The sequence below is a fragment of the Aquarana catesbeiana genome, linkage group LG09 (assembly GCF_042186555.1).
Source record: "Aquarana catesbeiana isolate 2022-GZ linkage group LG09, ASM4218655v1, whole genome shotgun sequence".
Taxonomy (NCBI): Eukaryota; Metazoa; Chordata; class Amphibia; order Anura; family Ranidae; genus Aquarana; species Aquarana catesbeiana.
The window spans coordinates 251,733,089-251,754,944 of record NC_133332.1 but is presented as its reverse complement, the minus strand read 5'-3'; the positions used below and the strand labels follow the sequence as shown (position 1 = coordinate 251,754,944).

General features: G+C 45.0%; 1 protein-coding gene across 1 annotated transcript in view; it reads right to left on the bottom strand.

The window, feature by feature from the left end:
- LOC141108510 (uncharacterized) overlaps positions 1–21,856 on the bottom strand; it is an 83,531-nt gene extending 61,675 nt beyond the window's left edge. The window contains exon 1 of the mRNA XM_073600181.1: positions 21,725–21,856. Coding sequence (XP_073456282.1) covers positions 21,725–21,730 — 6 coding nt within the window. The 5' untranslated portion in view covers positions 21,731–21,856. The remainder of the gene's footprint in view (positions 1–21,724) is intronic.

Below are 21,856 nucleotides of genomic sequence, written 5' to 3'. Positions count from 1 at the left end.
CTGGGTGTAAAGACCCTTTTAAAAGGAATGCCGGGAATGGGCGGGAAAGTGTTCATACATTAAACTCCAGAGGTCCTCTATGCCTATCATATAATTTGTGCCCAGTATTCTGTGATACAGTTGTAGCCATGAGCAGAATACTGTAATATGAAGTAGCAGACTTTATCTCCAACCCTGCAGGCTATTCCTGTTTCCCCCTAGTGCTGGACTCTGATTATCTGCATCACATTTCTGAGCCCTGAGAGAAGCATTGTGGGAGTTGTAGTCCTCTGCGCAGCCATTACTGAATTGCTGAACCCATTGCAAACTACATCTCCCAGCAAGCTACCCTCTCCATGGGAGAATTATGGGAGGAGCTATAAAAAGGAGTTTCTCAGCAGGCCCACACTCTCTATTCTCCGGGACTGATTGAGTGAGCTCCAGTCTCGCTGCCCAGCTGCTGGAGTTGTGGCCTACCACAACTTAAGGAGGCACTGTTGTTCCTGCCCAAGAGGACCTGCGATGCATGGCTACACCGAGGGCCCACTGTGCCCCTCGCCGATATGGAGACTGCACAGCAGATGAAAGTCCAGACCGCTGAATCCACATCTGACCGATCCACAGCATCCAGCTCCCTGCTGAGCGATGTAAAGGCCCTGCATTGCTTCCTGTGTGAGTGCCAGCTGTCATCAGGATCTGGGGGTGGGCTCATGCCCAAACCCTCCCCTGCTTGTCAGTAACATACAACACATGGGCACTACATGCAGACAACATATCCTGGATGGTCACAGAACCTGCCACACCTAGCATTCCCCTGCTGGTGATTGACACTTTTGTTCTTCACATCTTTAAGCTCCAACGCTGCCGGTGAAGACAGACAGACTTCAGGTCTAACATTTGGGCTACTCCTCCTCTGGAAACTTAGGGAAGTGGGACTGGTTCCTTTACAGTTCAATCTCTCATTAGGATTAGGGTTACATTAGACCGGCCCTTTCCCTCTTAGTAGCAGCATAATCCATCTATGTCACCTTGACCATTCCATTGCTAAGTGTCTGTTCCATCTTCATACTTTGAGTATTGTTATTCACTGTCTTATTGTTTTTTGTATATACCAGAATGTTGAGTGTTCAATTCAACCAGTTGTTGAGTATTATCCCAGGATTTGGCTGATTGATGCTCTTATACACTCTTTCTGCTGTTTGGTTAATACAGAAAGACTAGGTTTACATTGTGTCTGTGTATCATTTAAAGGGGTATACACCATGTCTGAACTTAGAGTGTCAGATGGGCTGGAAAGTTCTCAAGGTCAGGGCTGCACAAGATGACAAACAATACCTAGTGGCCCAACGGGGGTGGCGCTACATACAATATGGCTGACTGAAAATAAAATGATAAAAAATCTTTCTGTACCTCTATAAAGATGTAGCACCGTGATGTTTAGGCAGGGCTGCTATCAAATAACAACAATCAAACAACACCGCTCACATTCTACACCCGGATCGCGCAGCATTGAGTTCCAAACACACAGGACTCGGGGCCGCTCCACAGCCATGATGGCGCTGCTGGGACACGAGGCAGAACACAGTGAGGACTCCATGTCGGCCTCCGAGGAAACGTTAAGGGACCCAGAGTACTCAGACCACCCACTGCAGCTGTCAGAAACGACCAAGATAGCTGCGGATATCAAAAAACACTTTTTCATCCGCTATCAATGATCTCAAAGGGAATCTGTTAGTCCTATCAGACCTCCTTTCCCACACAGAGAGGGCAGAAATCAAATGGGACAGGGCTATTGAAAGACTGACATGCACAGTTTCTTCCCATGCCACTCACCTAATCCTTATTAGCAGACACCTGGAGGATCTGAACAATAGGGGTCGGAGGCAGAATATCAGGGTGAGAGGGATCCCAGAGAAGATCAAACCAAATCAAATTAAGCAGGCCCTGCAGGCAGTTTTTAATGGGCTGCTTGAATGCCCTAAGGACACGGACATTGATTTTGTGAGGGCCCATAGGGCCTTGAACCCTCGCCCAGCAGACGCACCATCCCCGAGAGATATCATATGCTGTCTACACAGCTTCCGTTTGAAAGAAGAGATCCTGAATAAAGCCAGGCGAAACAATCAGATCCTCTTTAATGAGCATACCATTTCCCTGTTCCAGGATCTCTCCCACATTACCTTGCAAAATAGTTGAATGAATGAATATATTAAAGACTTGTATAGCGCTACAAATGCGAACAGAATCACCTCAAGGCGCTGATCCGTCCTGTGTTGTCCCGTATATTTAGAAGAGGTGGGTCTTGAGTTTTTTTCTGAAGGCCCAATTGTTTTCTTCCATGCGGATGTTAGTGGGTAGAGCGTTCCATAGCCGAGGTCCTTGGACTGCGAATCGTCGTTCTCCTTTTGATTTGTAGCGGAACTTGGGAATGAGGAGGAGGTTTTCGTTGGTTGAGCGGAGGCTGCGATTGGGTGTGTAGTGTTTGATTTTCTCGCAGAGGATTTCGAGGTGCATTTCCTTGTGTGCATTTGTGGGTGAGGCAGAGGGTCTTGAAAGTGATCCGATCCTTCACGGTTAGCCAATGTAGGGTCCTCAGCGATGGGGAGATGAATTCCCAGGGTTTTTTTCCCATTACCACTGCCGTGTTTTGGATGACTTGAAGGCGTCGAATCTGGTATTTAGGTAAACTATGTAGAGGGAGTTTGCGTAGTCGAGATGGGAGTTGATGATGGTTCCAACTACTACTGCTTTCTCCTTTTCTGGAATGAAGGGGATGAGTCTACGTAGCAGGCGGAGGAGATGGTGAGATCCGCTGACTACCGATCCTATTTGTGCATCCATTGACATCGCTGAGTGGAAGATGACTCCGAGACTTTTAGCTTTGGTGCTTGGGCAGATGGTCTGTCCAAGGATGGTGGGTGGTGTCCATGGGAGCTTGGTTTTTGTATTTTGGTTTGCGTGGAGGAGAAGAAACTCTGTTTTGGATCCATTGAGTTTGAGGGAACTCGCGGTCATCCAGTCATCAAATCGATGAGAGGCATTTTTCTAGTCCTTGATATTGGTCTTTTTGTCCGGTGATGCGAAAGTAGAGTTGAGTGTCATCCGCGTATGAGTGGAAGCATAGGTTCGATTTCCTGATGATTTTGAGAAGTGGGCGGATGTAAATGTTGAAGAGCACGGGTGACAAGAGTGATCCTTGAGGGACTCCATAAGAAATTGCGCAAGGTTCAGAGGTGAAGGCTCCTAGTTTCACTATCTGTGAGCGATTTCCTAAAAAGGATGCGAACCATGGTAAATCTGCATCTGTGACTCCTGCTACTTCTGTGAGGCGGGTGAATAGAGTATTGTGGTCCACTGTGTCGAACGCTGAAGTTGAGCCATGCGTCCCATGCTTGCTGCCTTAAGAGAGAAAGGAATTCCATATCGCTGGCGCTTCCCTTTCACCTTAAACGCCACATTCCTGGGCAAACAATATTACCCAAGGATGCCACAAGACATTCCGGCCTTTTGTGATCAATTACAACTCCCTCTGATTGACCTCCCGGAGTGGTACAGGGATTTTCGTGTTCCGTCACAGGGAGCATCTCTTCCTCATACTCCACTATCATCACCCTCCAAAACCCCCTCCACTAAGATATTAATGCTCAGCAAATACCCAGGTCCCAGCTTTAGCAAATCACCCAACTCCAACAAAGGATTTAGACCTCAAGACACCATCTGAGTTTTGAAATACAGCTTCCTTCATATTATGCCCTCTTTTGTTACGGATCGTAGGATAGACAATCGATAACACCATGTCAGCCTATACGATCCTGCTCTCATTCTACAGGGCGACCCATGATGTCTTTATCTCTCCATGCATTCTACTCGACTCCAGACTTGCCACAGAGCTTTTCCCACATGTGCTATAGTTTTGTCTATACAGTGACTGAGAAACATTTGGATATCACCTTAGCGACAAAAACTGGCATAATGGGGGACACGAACTTTGACACGGAGACCAGAATTTACAACCTCACTCTGTAGAGGAGTTGCCAACTTTAAACGCGGATAAAACTTTGGCCTTCCGGTACCTCTGTTACAATCTTACCTTCTATAACAGATGCTGGTATCAGGGATGCCCAGGGTCACTTATTCACCGCCATCTTCTTGAGAACATACTGATGAACTATACACTGTCTTTAAGCTGACCTACAATGCCCCTTGCCACCCCGTGAGAGGTCCCATGCTGGAAAGGACACACAGCCATTGACATTAATAGGCTCAACAGCAGATCTCAACACCTCCATTAATGGATGTGATGGCTATTGCCTTCCCCTTGAGATAACATGCTCCCCACAGGTTTGTCCTATGTCTGTGATAACTCTTTTTCCCCCACACAGCGATCCCTTACTTCGGGGCACCATCTTGTGGCAAAAATCGGAATGACATGATGATGACTGTTTTACAGCAGACAAAACACAGATCCCCCTGCAATCCGAAGAGAACACTAACCTCACAGTCTGGTCTGACCCCAGACGTTTGGTACCTCTATATCCAAAATATATTTGATAATTGTATACGCAACATAAATGTATCTTTTTTCATGCTAGGATGACCCGGGCCTTGCATGGCGGAGAAACAAATGATCCTTCGGTGTGTTCCACTCAGGTCAAACCGGGTCATTTGTTCACCTGGTTTGAGCTGTGGAACCATATCAGGTGATGCCCCCTTAGGGGGTTAGTTATACCGTTGACATGACTATATCCCCAACACATCTAAATTGGAGATATTGCATATCAACAGTTAACCGATTTCAAGCTTCTAAAGTTTATACAATACCACGTAGTTTTAATAGTTTCCATAAAAGTTTTGATATGTTGGAGTCTGTGACTGAACCTCACAGACCCCTCAGATCTTAGATAAACTCTGGGCTCGTATTACTATTACCAGGGCTTTTTTGATCAAAAAAAAAAAAAAAAAAACTTCCAACGGATGTAAATGGTAATTGCCAGGGCTTTTTTTCTCAGACAATAGGTGCAGGAACTCTCTCTTTCCGAGTCACCCCTTTTCTCTGCCCCTACCCACCTCCCAGTACCGTCCCTTTTAGACAATATAGAACCAAGTATCATTTGAAGGTGCTAAGTAATTTGTATGGAATTTGGTAATGATATCAAGAAAAGCAGTAAAATAGATCCCCTGCAGCCAGCAACAATAGACTCCCAGCAGCATCAACAGATCTCCACAAAGCCAGCATTAATAGTCTGTCTGGCTGCCATCAACAATAGACCCCTCCCCCAGCAGTAGATCTCTTCCAGCAACAACTGACCCCCCAGCAACAATAGGTCCCCCACCAGCAACAATAGATCCCCAGCAGTGAACATCAATACCCTGCAGCACAGCACAGCACCCCCTTGCCATTACATGCAGTCTGTCCAAGAGGTGCCGGAACTGCATTCCCCCGCGTTCCCGCTGAAAAAAAGCCCTGGAAAAAAGTATTTGTAACATTTTTGATATGTATACACAAATGTATACAAACTGAATGGTTTGCTTTACAAGGTGAGAGGGTTCATACTTTAAGCCTATTTCTGTGCTCAGGGGTCACATGCATACAGCCATGGCCAGCAGCCTGTACAATTCAATGACAGGCTGGCAGATGTTGTGGCTGTACACACAACCAAGTGGTTACATCAGGCTGCGGACGCAACTAGTTCAGTCCGGGGCAGCTCATCGTTCCCAGTCTCTGCGTTGCCATTAGGACTGCATTGGGTCAGGTAGCCCAGCAGAGCCCATTGCATACGGCCTGACATTTTTTTTCTGTATTGGTCAACGTTTTCTGTAGGGTAAAGTAAGTGACAAACAGTCAAGAAACAAGGAATACAAGATTCCTTCAGGCTCTTCACATAAAACCCGACTGAAGAATTTGTATTATGTCACTGAAAGTCTGACAGCGGATCCTCTCGTCATATTTTAAACTTTTAACTCTGAAAAGTTTTGGACAAAAAAGTAAAAAAAAAAATTTATATATGGGATTGGACAAACCGGCATGCAGGCTATAAAGAAGCATAACAAACACCATTTTTTTCCTTATATATTTTTAATCTACAGCGAGAGAATTTTTTAGCGCCCGAGCCCATGAGCTGATGCATTGTAGGCAGCCGTGCAGGATTTAAACCAAGTCGTGCTTAACCTGTCGACAACTTCTCCAAATTTATGACAACCACCTAATATGTCTAGCAGCGGGGAAAAGCTACAGCCTTGCTTTTACTGCTGTGGGTTTATTTTGTTCCTCATTTAGATTTTTATAGTTTTTATTATGAAAACCAGAACTCTAAATACCTGGAACTTGAATGTGTAGATGTAGGGGGGCCCATTTGTGATATATAGAGGAAGGAAAGGTGGTGGGGACGAGAGTTTCCAATCACATTCCAACCAAATTTTTCCATTGCAAACTAGAGAAATGATAGCTGACTTATGATTGGCCGTTGTGGGTGACAATGTTTAAATTCTGTATCAGTACTGATTGCAATAGGAGTATTGGAAATTTGATTGCCTTTAGCTGGGAGACACATGTGGACCACCATTGCCGATCCTCTTTTGAAGGTGCCATTTGTTTGGCTAGCACACTGACCAGATGTGTTCAGCAAGGTCTGAGTCACTGACCTGGAATAAGTATTATCTGTCAAGTCAGTCATCCTTATTTTCATATTTGTTCCACATTAGAGTCACAAAGTGCTGAACAAAGAAGATGAACTACGTACCCAGAAAACTAGTATCTAAAGAATAAGAAGTAGACATGGAAGCCTCCATGACTCTCTCAGGAAAAGTTTACTTGAAGTAAAAATGACTCAACTCTTCACTTTCATATTCAGTAGAGTCGGACAAGGGTTGAACCTTTGTGGGCCTTTTTTGAGGTCCAAGATCTTGGTGGCCACCTCTGACTTGACCATGTGAAAAACTTCCTGCTTTCCATTTGGAATTTTTTTTTTATCTTTATGCTTCTGTTAAGAAGCTACTAGGACACTGGTGGAATGGAAATGGCACTGAAGGAAGTAGTGTAGATCAGAACTTTAATAGTTTTGGTTTGGAATTCAGTTTTAAACATCCAGGAAAAACACATGTAGCGCTGGTAGATTTATGATCTACCAACTGATAGGTAAATTTAGTAACTTGCTCGTTAGGCGAGTTAGATTTGCCTCTGTTCCAGCTTGGCTGACGTTGCGTGTGGTTCCACACTGAGACGGTGGGTGTCGCTGCGACCATTGGCTAGTGTTGGAAAGGCAACATGTCGAGGTGTGTGGGTGCTCCTCTGTCCCGGAGACAACTCGGTGGAAGTGGTCCTCCGAGTTGCATTCTGGGAGAGGGTATTTATGGGACAGACGCCATGTTTTGGGGTTCGTTTTCAGCCACCTGCTGGCCCTCCTGGCCGACAGGTATGCGTTAGAGTGCTACCTCGTGGTCCTCTGTTTCGGAGGCCCGCGCCGCTGCGGCGCGTGGGTGGGCCCAGAAGTAGGTCTGGGGCCTACCACAGCAGCCGAGGAATGGTCCTGAGCTGTCTATCCAGAGTGAAGAAGCTGGACAACCGAGAAGATCCCAGGGGAGGGAGGACCCGTCATGGAAGGATCACGCAGAGTGCTGGTCTGGAGAGGGGCCTGGTGACTTGGTTGGAGGACGTATCCTAAAGTAGTTTCACAGCATAGTACTGCCGGGTTGGCTTAGAGGTCCAAGTACTGTGTCTGACATTCACCGCATATTTTATTACATCCTGTGGCAGAGGATTGTACAGATTTATTTCAAGCAAGTCTGTGGCAGAGACTTTTGTTCGTGCTACGTACTGGCTGCTAGGCAGGTGAGAGAGGCCTATCCAGGCGAGCAAAGATTGTGTCCCACAAGGGGATTGCATCTGATTACAATATTCAACTTTAAAGGACATTCTCAAGAATCCTAAAGAAAGGTATTTGAGCTTCCCTGTAGCTTCCCTCCTGCCTCTTTCCTGCTACTTCCTTCGTTACTTGGTTCAATAAAGCATTGAAAACGTATTCAAGTGTTGGTACTTTTATCGTCCAGAGGTAAACTCAACGGAACCCTAGACCCGGTGCCGGTGAAGCAGGGGTGTCGAGAGTGAAGGTAACAACCCCATTTAAACCAGCAGCTCCACCGAGAGTTAGTGCTACACACAGGTAATGGTCAAGGTGGCCTGTTCTGTAGAAGAAAGTGAAACCAAGTTTAGGGTTGTAGCAGTAAACTAAGCTGGTTTCCGACAGAATCAGGTTTTGCGAGTTCCAGCCTACACCTTGTTGCTCCATCAAAGCCTTTTTGTCCTAAAGTGGCCCCTCCACCAAAAAAGTCGAAGCTCTGTCTGGACACCTGCATTACATTCTGATCAACAAATTGCATCTTCACCCTGGTATTCTACAACTTCAAACAGCCAATGCATAATAATAATAATAATAATAATAATAATAATAATAATAATAATAAATAATACTATACATACACATGTGTACGGCTAGAGCTGGATCATCTGCAACACATGTCAAACACAGGAACCGCAGGCCAAATCCGGCCCCCCAGGGCCTTGTAATGTGGCCCTCACATGCAGTTTTGCAGCCAGAACTCCATTCCGCCACCTCTGGCTCTCCCCCTCCCCGCTGTCACTTGTCAACACTGAAGCCTTCTGTGTTTGCAAGGGACAGCTTTGCTCTCAGAGACTCCCAGATCTAACAGATCCCTTCACACACCAACAGCAGGGACAGATCTCCAGAATATGAGAGGGAGAGCAATCTTCTTATCATTTTGAGGTAATTTGTATGGAATTTGGTAATGATATCAAGAAAAGCAGTAAAATAGATCCCCTGCCATTAATGGATAAAGCACAAGGGAGGTTTCCCTTGCAGAACCTATTTTTGTTTTTCCTCCACCCCTATCCCCACACCCCCCTTTCCACAAGCACTTTGCTCTTCCTTGCCCACCATTCCTTTATCTACACCCCCCCCCACTTGAACCCCTGTTCCCCCCCCCCCCAAACCTCTTCTCAGTCTTCCCACAAGCACTTTCCCCCCACTTTCTGCATTCCCTTATCTACCCCCCCCCCCCACTTGAATCCCTGCTCCCCCCAATTCCCTTCTTTCCACAAGCACTCTGCTCTTCCTTGCCCACTGCACCCCACTTTCAGCATTCCCTTATCTACCTGTGCTCTTGAGGTACCTTCACCCCAATCCCTCTCCCCCATCCATTTTCAGCATCCCCCTATACCACACCCCTTTTTGGGGCACTCCCATACCCACTGATGTGCCCTGTCAGCATTCTACCAACCACACAGCTTCTGGCCCACTCCTCTGTCCAGCAGTTACCCAACCAGTTGTGAGACTTTGTTTGCCCTTTTTACCAGTCTCTTCCCCCATCAGTTCCCATCTCCACACCCTTATTACCAGTCACTTCCTATCACCTCACCCCAAGTTGCAGGTCCCCTTATGGTGCCAACCAATGTCACCCATATCATCAGCCTCATACTTGGGCAGGTAGGTCATTTTCTTTACCCAATTTTTGAATCAAATCAAGCCGGTACTGGGATTTGAACTCACAACCCCACGTTAACAGAGCCTGTGCTTTAGCCACTGCGCCACCTCTGTAGGTACTTACAATAGGGCAGAAAAAATGGGCCCTTGTCAGACATCCTAACTACTTACTCTTAAAGGGATTTTATTACACCCTAGATCGCTCCATAAAGAGGACCTGTTATGGCCCATGCTTTCGCAAGAGTTGTTGTTCATTCCTTATGATAGGAATGCAGTTGATCAAAAAAAAAAAAACCTCCAAAGGAACAGTTTACATAAGAAATAAATTTTAAAGTGGTCAAATGAGAACAGCAATTAGGAGAACCGCGCTAAAGAATTACAAGGTTAAATAGACTCACGAATACCTCAAAAAAGGTGATACCCTCAACCTATAAATTTAAATTGCAAACCCAAAATGACAACACAGTATGAATGTGATACCCCGAATAATCAGAAAAATGTGTAAACACTTAATACAGATATATATAAAAAGTGACAGAAAAAATAGAGTCCGTGACTTTAAAATTAACTCTAAAAATCAACAGTCCTTATTGTAAAGAATCCACCGATAGTGATTGTAGACTTGTAATGAATGAAAACATCTCGTGAACAGAATCCACCACCTATACAAATATGTGTTTACCAGAGGTAAGCTTTAATAGAGCTTATGCCCGAAATCCACTCTGTGGGGACACCAACATCGATCTCAGCATGTTGGTGTCCCCACAGAGTGGATTTCGGGCATAAGCTCTATTAAAGCTTACCTCTGGTAAACACATATTTGTATAGGTGGTGGATTCTGTTCACGAGATGTTTTCATTCATTACAAGTCTACAATCACTATCGGTGGATTCTTTACAATAAGGACTGTTGATTTTTAGAGTTAATTTTAAAGTCACGGACTCTATTTTTTCTGTCACTTTTTATATATATCTGTATTAAGTGTTTACACATTTTTCTGATTATTCGGGGTATCACATTCATACTGTGTTGTCATTTTGGGTTTGCAATTTAAATTTATAGGTTGAGGGTATCACCTTTTTTGAGGTATTCGTGAGTCTATTTAACCTTGTAATTCTTTAGCGCGGTTCTCCTAATTGCTTTACTTACTTGATTCTTATACCTGAGGATTAGGACTGCAGCTTGGGGGGTGTAGGGAAGCGCGGTAATTTTTTTATATATTTCTCTTGGTCAAATGAGAACGCATACTTAAGTCACGTACACGGATGTAAATGGTAATCGCACCACACATAACAAAACTAGCAGATCGCAGGGATCCGAACTCATGACCCCACGTTAAAACTTCACTGCGACACCGCTGTAGGTACTTACAATAGTTAAGAAATAACAGAGCCTTGTCAGACATCCTAACTCCATACTCTCAAAGGGATTTTATTACACCCTAGATCTCTCCATAAAGAGGACCTGTCATGGCCCATGCTTTTGCAAGAGTTGTTGTTCATCCCTTATGATAGGAATCAGTTGATCAAAAAAAAAAAAAAACCTCCAAAGGAACAGTTTAAATAAGAAATACATTTTAAAGTGCTCAAATGAGAACGCATACTAAAGTCACGGCTTTTTTTCTCAGACAATAGATGCAGGAACTCCCTCTTTCCGAGTCACTCCTTTTCTCTGCCCCTACCCACCTCCCAGTACCGTCCCTTTTAGACAATATAGAACCAAGTATCATTTTGAGGTGCTAAGTAATTTGTATGGAATTTGGTAATGATATCAAGAAAAGCAGTAAAATAGATCCCCTGCAGCCAGCAACAATAGATCACCCTAACAACAATGGACCAACCACAACAAAATTTCCCCGCCAGCAACAATAGACTCCAAGCAGCATCAACAGATCTCCGCACAGCCAGCATTAATAGTCTCTCTGGCTGCTATCAACAATAGACCCCTCCCCCAACAGTAGATCTCTTTCAGCAACAACTGACCCCCCAGCAACATAAGACCCCCCCCCAGCAACAATAGGTCCCCCACCAGCAACAATAGACCTCCCCAGCAACAATAGACCCCCCTTGCAAAAATAGATCCCCAGCAGTGAGCATCAATACCCTGCAGCACATCACAGCACCCCCTTGCCATTACATACAGTCAGTCCAAGAGGTGCCGGAACTGCATTCCCCCGTGTTCCCGCTGAAAAAAAGCCCTGACTATTACTCCACTAAAGCTAGTTATTAATGTGAGCTTCATTTTTGACTCATGTTACCACTTAAATGGCTGGAAGGGGTGCATGAATTTTCACTCCAAATGCTTTACCCAAAGCCGCGGGAGGCTTTGCTCACCCTTTTTGTTGCAATAGGGTCTGTTATCTACGTTATAGCCATCCCTGTGGCAATAACCTCCCACTGCTCCCAACAGTGGATTCTGATTGGCATATAACCAAACACAAATCCATTTCGTTTTCTCCTTGAAGTTGACACCAGAAGACATTCTCTAGAACAGTGGTTCTCAACCTGGGGGTCGGGACCCTCTCGGGAGTCGAATGATGATTTGCCAGGGGTCACCAAATCCTGGGCTGTTCCTGAAGCCCGCGCCACTCTTACAGCCTGTTCGCCACCGCCCAGCAGGGCTGTCTCTGAAGCCTGCGGCCGCCCAGCAGGGCTGTCTCTGAAGCCTGCGGCCGCCCAGCAGGGCTGTCTCTGAAGCCTGCGGCCGCCCAGCAGGGCTGTCTCTGAAGCCTGCGGCCGCCCAGCAGGGCTGTCTCTGAAGCCTGCGGCCGCCCAGCAGGGCTGTCTCTGAAGCCTGCGGCCGCCCAGCAGGGCTGTCTCTGAAGCCTGCGGCCGCCCAGCAGGGCTGCCTCTGAAGCCTGCAGCTGCCCAGCAGGGCTGCCTCTGAAGCCTGCGGCCGCCCACTCGGGCTCTTTGCAGCCACCCATTCAGTTCACGGCATGGTTGGGGGGCAGAGACTAGGGATCAGCTGACTGGTGAGGAATGTGAAGTGGGAGGGGCTGGGGGAGACCCTATCTACTGATTTCGGCATAGGTGTCATGGCTACGAGACACCACAGAGCTGGAGATACAGTGAAGCCGGAGACAAAGTGAGTAACACTACCTGTTATTAGAGTTGCCATTAAAAGTCCCCACTACAGTTCTCAGATCAGCAGATTACCTTGATCAAGAGCACCTAAGTTGTCTGATCAGAACTCCCCCCGGCGCTGCCACTGAACCCACCCCCCACCAGAACTGCCACTCATCCCAACTCCCCGCCAGCACTGTCACTCATCCCATTCCCCCACCCTCCACCAAATAAATAGAGAATACATGGAAGGGAGAGGAAAAGAGGGGGATGAACAAAGAAAAAGGGAGAGAAAGAATAAGAGAAAGAACAAGAAAGACGGCTCTAGAGAGAGATGGGGAAAAAAAAACAAGAAATTAGGATAGAGAGAGCGAAAAGGGAAAGAAAGGAGAACAAAGAGAAAGAGTGGTACATCCTAAAATGTACCATAAGGGGTTTCAATACTGTACAAGTGGAAGGGAATCGGGGGGCACTAAATGTCTGTGGGTTAGGGGCGCAAATGACTTGTCTTGCCTTGGGTGCTGGCAACCCACACTATGAAAATAATTTTACTGTTAGGGGTCCCCACAACTTGGGAAATTTTATCAAGGGGTCACGGCATTAGAAAGGTTGAGAACCACTGCTCTAGAACCTCAATTTGTGTGATACTTCCCTAGAGAGAGTGTCACCAGACTACCTCTCTATTATTTCCTCTATCCTTTCATTTCTGCTCTCTTTTCCAATTGCCTAGGAACAACTTGAAACTACTCTACTAAATAAGGTAGATCTCTTACGGTATTAACCATGTCTTATTCATTGATTGATAAACACCCTTTTGTGATCTCTCATAATGTTAGGGTTTTAAACACACCAGAGAAAGGAATCTCGATACTCAGAGAACTCCACAAAACGAAACCAGCTGTAGTATTTCTCCAGGAGACGCACTTCAAAACAGGTACAGTACCAAAATTGCACGACAAACACTACCCACGCGTCTTCCATGCTATAGAAACCCCACATCCAAGTCAAAAGGAGTCTATCCTACTCCATTAAAAAAAAAAAAAAAAAACAAACCAAAAAAAACCAAAAACGTAGATTTCACCATATCTCAACAACAGGCAGACACAGAGGTGAGATATCTGTTCCTCAAGGGGCATTGGGCAGGGATCCCTATCGCATTGGCGAATGTATATTTCCCCAACTCTGCACAAGTCACCTTTTGCCAACACATAGTTGACGAGCTGAAGAGTTTTGCTTCAGGTTGCATTGTATTGGGAGGAGACTTCAACATAGCATTGAACCCTTTACAAGATACAACAGATGGCAAATGTGACATGTGACGTAACGCATCGGGAGGAGCCAGTGACAATATCTGATGTGTCTGTACGAAGCACACTGGATGCGGTAGGAGGAGAGGAACTCGCTGTGAGCGTCTGACTGCTCTTAAGCGCTGGTTATCATAGAAGTACATGTGAGTGGTTCCACCTGTGCCTTTGATGCTTTTCATGCTGATCATTGCGCAATGATGTATTTCTTTTATTCCATGAATGTATTTCTGTGATTGGGGGAATTAAGAGGAGGAGCGTGAGGAAGTAGCAGAGCATGATTAATGCTGTGTAGCCCGCTGATAGTGGTTTTTCGTATCTAACTACACCCAGGAACTGTTTTGTTTTTCCTTGCATTCTCTGCATTTTGGGACTATCATTTATCTTGGCTATATCCACATGCACTGTAGAGGGCTGTATGTGTATCACCTAGCACTTCATTTGTTTATCACTGCTCTATTTGGAATCTGAAAATTGATCACACCTGAATTACTGACGGCCTATCTAATTTCTTGAGACCCCAACATTCCAGAAAAGTACAAATACCCCCCAAATGACCCCTTTTTGGAAAGAAGACATTCCAAGGTATTTAGAAAGATGCATGGTGAGTTTTTTGAAGTTGTCATTTTTTCCCACAATCCTTTGCAAAATCAAGGTTTTTTTTTTACTTTTTTTTTTTTCCCACAAAATTGTCATATTAGCAGGTTATTTCTCACACACCGCATATGCATACCACAAATTACACCCCAAAACACATTCTGCTATTACTCCCGAGTACGGTGATACCACATGTGTGAGACTTTTACACAGCGCGGCCACATACAGAGGCCCAACATGCAGGGGAGCACCTTCAGGCGTTCTGGAGCACCCAGGGCAATTCTGACATTTCTCTCCTACATGTAAAAATCATCATTTATTAGCTAGAAAATTACATAGAACCCCAAAACATTATATATGTTTTTTTAGCAAAGACCCTAGAGAATACAATGGCGGTCGTTGCAACTTTTTATCTCGCACGGTATTTGCGCAGCAATTTTTTTAACGCGTTTTTTTTGGAAAAAAAAACTGTTTTGTGCTTTACAAAAACCAAAACAGTAAAGTTAGCCTAATGTTTTTGCATAATGTGAAAGATGAAGTTACGCCGAGTAAATAGATACCCAACATGTCACCTTTCAAAATTGCACGCGCTTGTGGAATGGCGCCAAACTTTGCTACTCAAAAATCCCCATAGGCGACGCCGTTTTCATATGTGGGCGGGACTTACGTATGCGTTCGCTTCTGCATGCGAGCACACAGGGACAGGGGCGCTTTAAAAATTTTTTTTTTTTTTTTTTTTATTGTTCATTTTACTTTATTTTAGTTTGATGCTTTTTTCCAAAAAAAAAATTTTTGATCACTTTTATTCCTATTACAAGGAATATAAACATCCTTGTAATAGGAATATGGCATGACAGGTCCTCTTTACAGTGAGATATGGGGTCAATAAGACCCCACATCTCACCTCTAGGCTGGGAAGCCTGAAATTTAAAAAAAAAAAAAAAAAAAAAACGATCCTGGCTTCGATCGTAGCGGTGAGTCGGTAGACGCGCGGGAGGGGGGGTCATCCCCTCTCGCCTCCCGTAAGAACGATCAAGCAGTGGAACAGCTGCTATGATCATTCTCATGGTGTAGGGAATCGCCGGCTGAAAAAGCTGATATCTGAATGATGCCTGTAGCTGCAACCATCATTCAGATATCCCCGCACAAAGTCAAGGATGTTGTATGACGGCCGGCGGGCGGGAAGTGGTTAAAACGCTTTTTTTTTTTTTAACACAAAGTTGTCCATTTATACAATATTTCTAACACATAGCATGTACATACCAAAAATGACACCCCAAAATAGATTCTCCTACTCCTCCTGAGTACGGCGATACCACATGTGTGAGACTTCCACAGCCTGGCCACATACAGAGGGCGAGTACAGCTGAGCATGGCATGGCGGGGTATTGCAGGGTATGGCGGGGTATTGCGGAGTACGGGGGAGTACGGCGGGGTACGGCGGGGTATTGCGGAGTATGGCGGGGTATGGCGGGGGCATGGCAGAGTATGGCGGGGGCATTGCAGAGTATTGTGGGGGCATTGCAGAGTATTGTGGGGGCATTGCAGTGTATTGTGGGGGCATTGCAGTGTATTGTGGGGGCATTGCAGAGTATTGTGGGGGCATTGCAGAGTATTGTGGGGGCATTGCAGAGTATTGTGGGGGCATTGCAGAGTATTGTGGGGGCATTGCAGAGTATTGTGGGGGCATTGCAGAGTATTGTGGGGGCATTGCAGAGTATTGCACAGCATTGCAGAGTATTGTGGGGGCATTGCAGAGTATTGCACAGCATTGCAGAGTATTGTGGGGGTATTGCAGAGTATTGCACAGCATTGCAGAGTATTGTGGGGGTATTGCAGAGTATTGCACAGCATTGCAGAGTATTGTGGGGGTATTGCAGAGTATTGTGGGGGTATTGCATAGTAGTGAGGGATGGCTGAGCATGGATGGATGGATGGATGGATGGATGTCTCTGTGCAGCGCTGTGGGCACTACACATACAGCCCACAGCGCTGCAGACATCCATCCATCCCCCTCCCCGCTCACTGTGTACCGATCGGTACACAGGAGGGGAGGAGAGGAACCAGCGTCATCAGATGACGCCGGTCTGTTTACATGTGATCGCGCCGTCATTTGACGGCGCGATCACATGGTAAACGGCCGCGATCAGCGGCCATTTACCGGGATCCGTGATGCGCCGGGTCCTCTGGACCAGGCGGTCACGGATGTGTTCGGGTGCGCGCCCCAGGGGGCGCACGAGAGGGAAATTCTGGGAGGACGTCATAGTATGTCCTCCCAGAGTTATCCAACCGCCCTGCAGCCGTCATTCGGCTATGGGCCGGTTGGTAACTGGTTAGGAATATAGCCTTGGTTTAAATGATTACCATCACATGAGCTCTAATGATGTAACATGTTTACGTATCGCTGAATGTACTGTGTTCAATCTATATATACAAAGACATGATTACTGTACAATTGTTACTTTTCTGATTTTACAATAATTTTTTTTTTTTAAATCAATAAAAGAGAAGTAGCGGTTCAGCCGGACGGGGAACCACCTGTGGTCGGGGGTAGAGGGGAAGCTGTCACCACTAAGGGATCATCCACCTCGTTACCAGAGACCACTGTGAGTAAGCTGAAGCCAGTACCAGAGCAGTCTTCTCACCAACTGGGGACGGTGGTGGGAAAATTTCAGTGAGTGCCAATCCAGGGACCCAGCGGGGCAGCAGAGGTGACGCTTGCGGAGCATCAGTGGGTGCCAAGCCAGGGACCTAGCAGGTCAGCAGGGGTGGCGCTTGAGGAAGATATTGAGTGCTAAAAGTGGTAGAGCTCAGGGGATCCAGGGACTGTTGGATCTGAAGTCTAGTGAAAGACTGGAAGTTTGTTGAGTGAAGGCCCACAGTGAGTGACTGGAGTAAGCGGAGAATTGTTTGTATTGCCAATAGTTGAATACAACTACCGTTAGCAACTGCTACACGAGATTGTTGCCATAGGAGACAGCGGTCCTACCTATACAGAAGCGGTGTCCGGCTGGAGGCCTTCACCTGTATAACTGTCTACGTCTTTAGAAGTCTCGGAGTCTGCCAATTGTCATTGCATCTACTTAACTACTTCAATACCGGCACTTTCACCCCTTCCTGCCCAGGACAAGTTTGAGCTTTCAGTGCAGTAGCACTTTGAATGACAATTGCACGGTCATACAACACTGTACCCAAACTAAATTTTTATCATTTTCTTCCCACAAATAGAGCTTTCTTTTGGTGGCATTTGTTCACCTCTACGTTTTTTATTTTTTGCTAAACAAACTAAAAAAAGACCGACATTTTTGAAATGAAAAACGTTTTTCTTTGTTTCTGTTATAAAATTTTGTTTTCTCCTTCACTGACGGGCGCTGATGAGGTGGCACCGATGGGCACTGATGAGGTTGCACCAATTGGCACTGATATGTAAAATTGATGGGCACTGATATGCAGCACTGATGGGCACCGATAGGTGGCACTCATATGCAGCACTGATAGATGGCACTGATGGGCAGCAATGATTGGGCAGGTACTGAATGGCACTGTGGTGGGCACTGGCAGGGGGTTATGATGGGGCACTGACTGGGCACCTATTGGCAGCTTATGGGTACATTTTAAGAGGGCTGTGCTGATAATCAGCGTGCTAATTATCAGCACAGACGCTGATTGGCTCTCCCTGTCAGCGCGAACCGAGGAATGCAGTTTACCGGCACTTCCTGGTTCATGCGATGATCAGCTGTGATTGGTCACAGCTGATCACGTGGTAAGAAGCCTATTTTAGAGGCTTCTAATCATGATCAGAGATGCGGCGTGTCAGACTGACACGCTGCGATGGGCGCACGCCGGCATGTTATCCTGTTGCACGTCATATGACGCCCAGTCAGGATAACAGAACCACTTCCCGGACATCAATCTGTTATAAGCTGGGTGGGAAGTGGTTAAGGGTGTCCTGGCCCTAACCCTCTCTCCCCCCAGTTCTGTTCAAGAGACAAATCTTTTTATATTCAAAAAGTGTCTGGCGCCCACCATTTCATCTTGCAGTACACCCACCATGCCTTGTAACCCAATCTGCACAGAAGGATGTCAGCTGTCCCTGACTCTGGAGGTCCCCATTAGGCCTCAAGGGACTCGGGACTCTGCTACGAAAAAAAACACCCCCTCCCCTCCCCCCCCCCCCCAATACCCACAAAACAAAATCCACATTTATTGTTGTCCACTGGCACTTTAACCCCCCCCCCCCTCCGGCTCTGTCTATTGCAATCCTCTTTTCTGCCTATATGTACAGACATTCAATGCTCCCTTTCCTTTCACAACAGAAGAAGGGGAGCGCTAAAATGTTTGTTAAAGCGGTACAAAAAAAAAAATGTGGGCCCCCCAGGCAGTTTAGTCAGAATTTGCTAGTATGAACTGCATACTAGCACATTATGACAGACTTCACTTAAAAAAAAAAAAAAAAAAAAGCTCTCCAGCAGCAAGCTAGAACAGCTTCCTTCTTCCAGCTGTTTGAATGGCCGTGCCGCTCTGGGTTGCATTCAGATTGGGAAAAAAACCCACACCTGAATGTCTAAAAGTGTGCCGTTTTTGGCACCTGTGCGCAAGAGGTTAGGGCTCATTTATAATGGAGAGGGCATATTATCTGCCCTCTGTTGTACTTCCCAGAGACACATTACAATTGCATCTTACGGTTCACTCATAGCGTGTTTGAGCTCTACTCTGGTCTTGGATGCCTGACCCGAACATAGCACAATACACATGTAGAGTATATGGTATACTTTATACTTTAATACCCCATACACACGATGAGATTATCGGACGAATGATCGTCCGTTTTTTATTGCATGCTGATTTCAAATCGAATCTGATGAGTTTACTAAAGTCACGAAAATTCCCGCACGACAGAAATAAAATTCGGAAGTGATGTCATGTGTTGTAGTGCATTTGTATTGCATTTTCGAAACGATAGCTGTACTGATTAAACGAAAATCGTACGATCTGGCATCGTACGAAAAAAAAATTTCCTGCATGTCCGATAGAATGCTAATCGGATGAACTGTCCTGATCGGCTCTCGAAAGCTCTGTACTAACGATCCGATTATCGTACGATCGCTTCGAAAGCGGTATTTTCCGTACGATTTTCTGATCGTGTGTACGGGGCATAAGGCTACGTTTCCACCAGTGCGACTTGTCATGCGATTTGCAAGTCGTACCCCATGATTTCCAATGAGTACCGTTCATATCTGTGCAGCTTCAAGTCGCAGCAACTTCAAAGTAGTCCCTGCACTACTTTGGTGTGACTTGAGATCCATAGACCTCAAGAATACACAAACAATGCTTCAAGTCTCATCAAAATTGCGGCAAAAAAAAAAAAAAAAGCACGACTTTCAGGTCGCAATAGTGGAAACCTAGGCTAAATGTGCAGCGCTCTCTTAACCACCCCCCAAAAAAAAAAAAAAAAAAAAAAAAAACACAAACAGTTGTATAGCTGCAGTAGAACCACAGCACTGCTTTTCAACAAAATATGGGGTCTTTAACGTGTTCAATGTGTACTCCCAGCGCAAAAGACCAAGCTCATACTATTGGCTAGAATATTAATTTATTCTACCCCCTAGAATTCATTTACAGATGTATGCACACATTTTTTTGCACACTGAAGCGTAAACTATGTTAAATAAAAAATAAAATACTTTCTGGATGCAGGTTTGGGGCATTTTTTTTTTCTGCTCTTAAATACACCTGTAAAAATGACACAAGTGCATATGCCCATTACATAACCTAGAGCTGCTTTAAGAGTTGTGTGTGTGTGATATATATAACCACAGAGAATAGCGCACACATACAAAAATACAAGAGCAGTAACTATTAAATCTTTCAAGGCTGCTTAAAAGCACCTAATCTTAATGAGTAAATATGGGGATTTAGGCTTGGTTCACACCATCGCCGCATCCATCACACAGCAGGGGTCCGGTGTGTGCTGGTTCACCGTTTCAGGTCCGATTTCAGTCAGAATTTTGGACTGAATTTGGACCTGAAACGGACCAAAAAAAAAAAAAAAAAAAAAGGCACACGTTTTTCGTGCAAAACACACCGGACCTGCTGCGGCGATATGTGAAGGGGCTCCAGAGGGAGCCAGTCACATTCTCCTGCTATGCTTGTTGGATGCGGAGAAAATCCACATCCAATTCGCATAGGTGTGAACCCAGCCTTAATCACATCATATGGCCATACCATGCTTAAGCCCACCACTGCACCTCATTTTCAGTGGGTCCTACACTATTCATATAAAAAAAAAAAAAAAAAAGAAGAAGGAAAGAGGGGGAGGAAGGCAGATGCCTTTAAAAGCGGCAACTTTTCTGCCAATGTGCAGGATCCATTCACACCACTGTGGCATGTGCTGATCAATGTATGGCAGCACACATCCATTGCAAAAGCAATGCATTTCAATAAGAGCAGTTCATACCAGTGTTGTGCGCTACACTGCTCTGAGAAAAAAAAAAAAATGTATGTATATATTATAAATATTATAAATAAAAAAGGATGGGACACGTTCTCCAATGCAAAAATGTATCTGTATTATATTGTTATGCCTTGAAGAGCAATCAGATAAAGATACATTTTTGCATTGGAGAACGTGTCCCGTCGTTTATTCTATTGGATATTGGTGGAAAATTGGCGGACACACACACACACACACATTGTAAGCTCTAATGAGCAGGGCCCTCTGATTCCTCCTGTATTGTATTGTACTGTCTGCCCTAATGTTGTAAAGCGCTGCGTAAACTGTCGGCGCTATATAAATCCTGTATTATAATAATAATATTATATACACACACATTACAGTATATAATAATAAACAACATGCCCTATTTAAATTTTTGAGACACAAAGCACATAAATACAAGAGTCAAAACAGTCAGTTGAACTTTCCCATACAAATAAAGCTTAAAGCAGTTTAAATAGAATATAAATAAATAATAATAATTAAAAAAAAAAGTATTGCAGCACATCCTAAAACATGACACAACACAGAATACAAACGCATGCCAACGTAAGTGCATTTCAATGCACATACCATGGTTTGCATGGATTAAGACCCCATACAACTTTTGTTGTTGTCTGGTTTCCTTCAGATTTACCAAAACACCATGTTTTGCAGGAGCCTGCCTGATGGCATACAAATTGAAACTCTTAAGGTTTAACCTCATATTATATGATTTTGGTAAATCTGAAGGAAAAACATAGAAAATTGTATAGTGTGTGTCCAGCTTTAAGCCTCACTATGTACCTTCATATCCTCTGATGTCTATTTCTTGGTAGCAACCTGATCACAGGTGAAGTAATCAAATCCTGATAACATGTAGGTGTGTCCTCTGCTCTCACGATCAAGACAAAAACCTGGAAATCTGTAGACACCGTG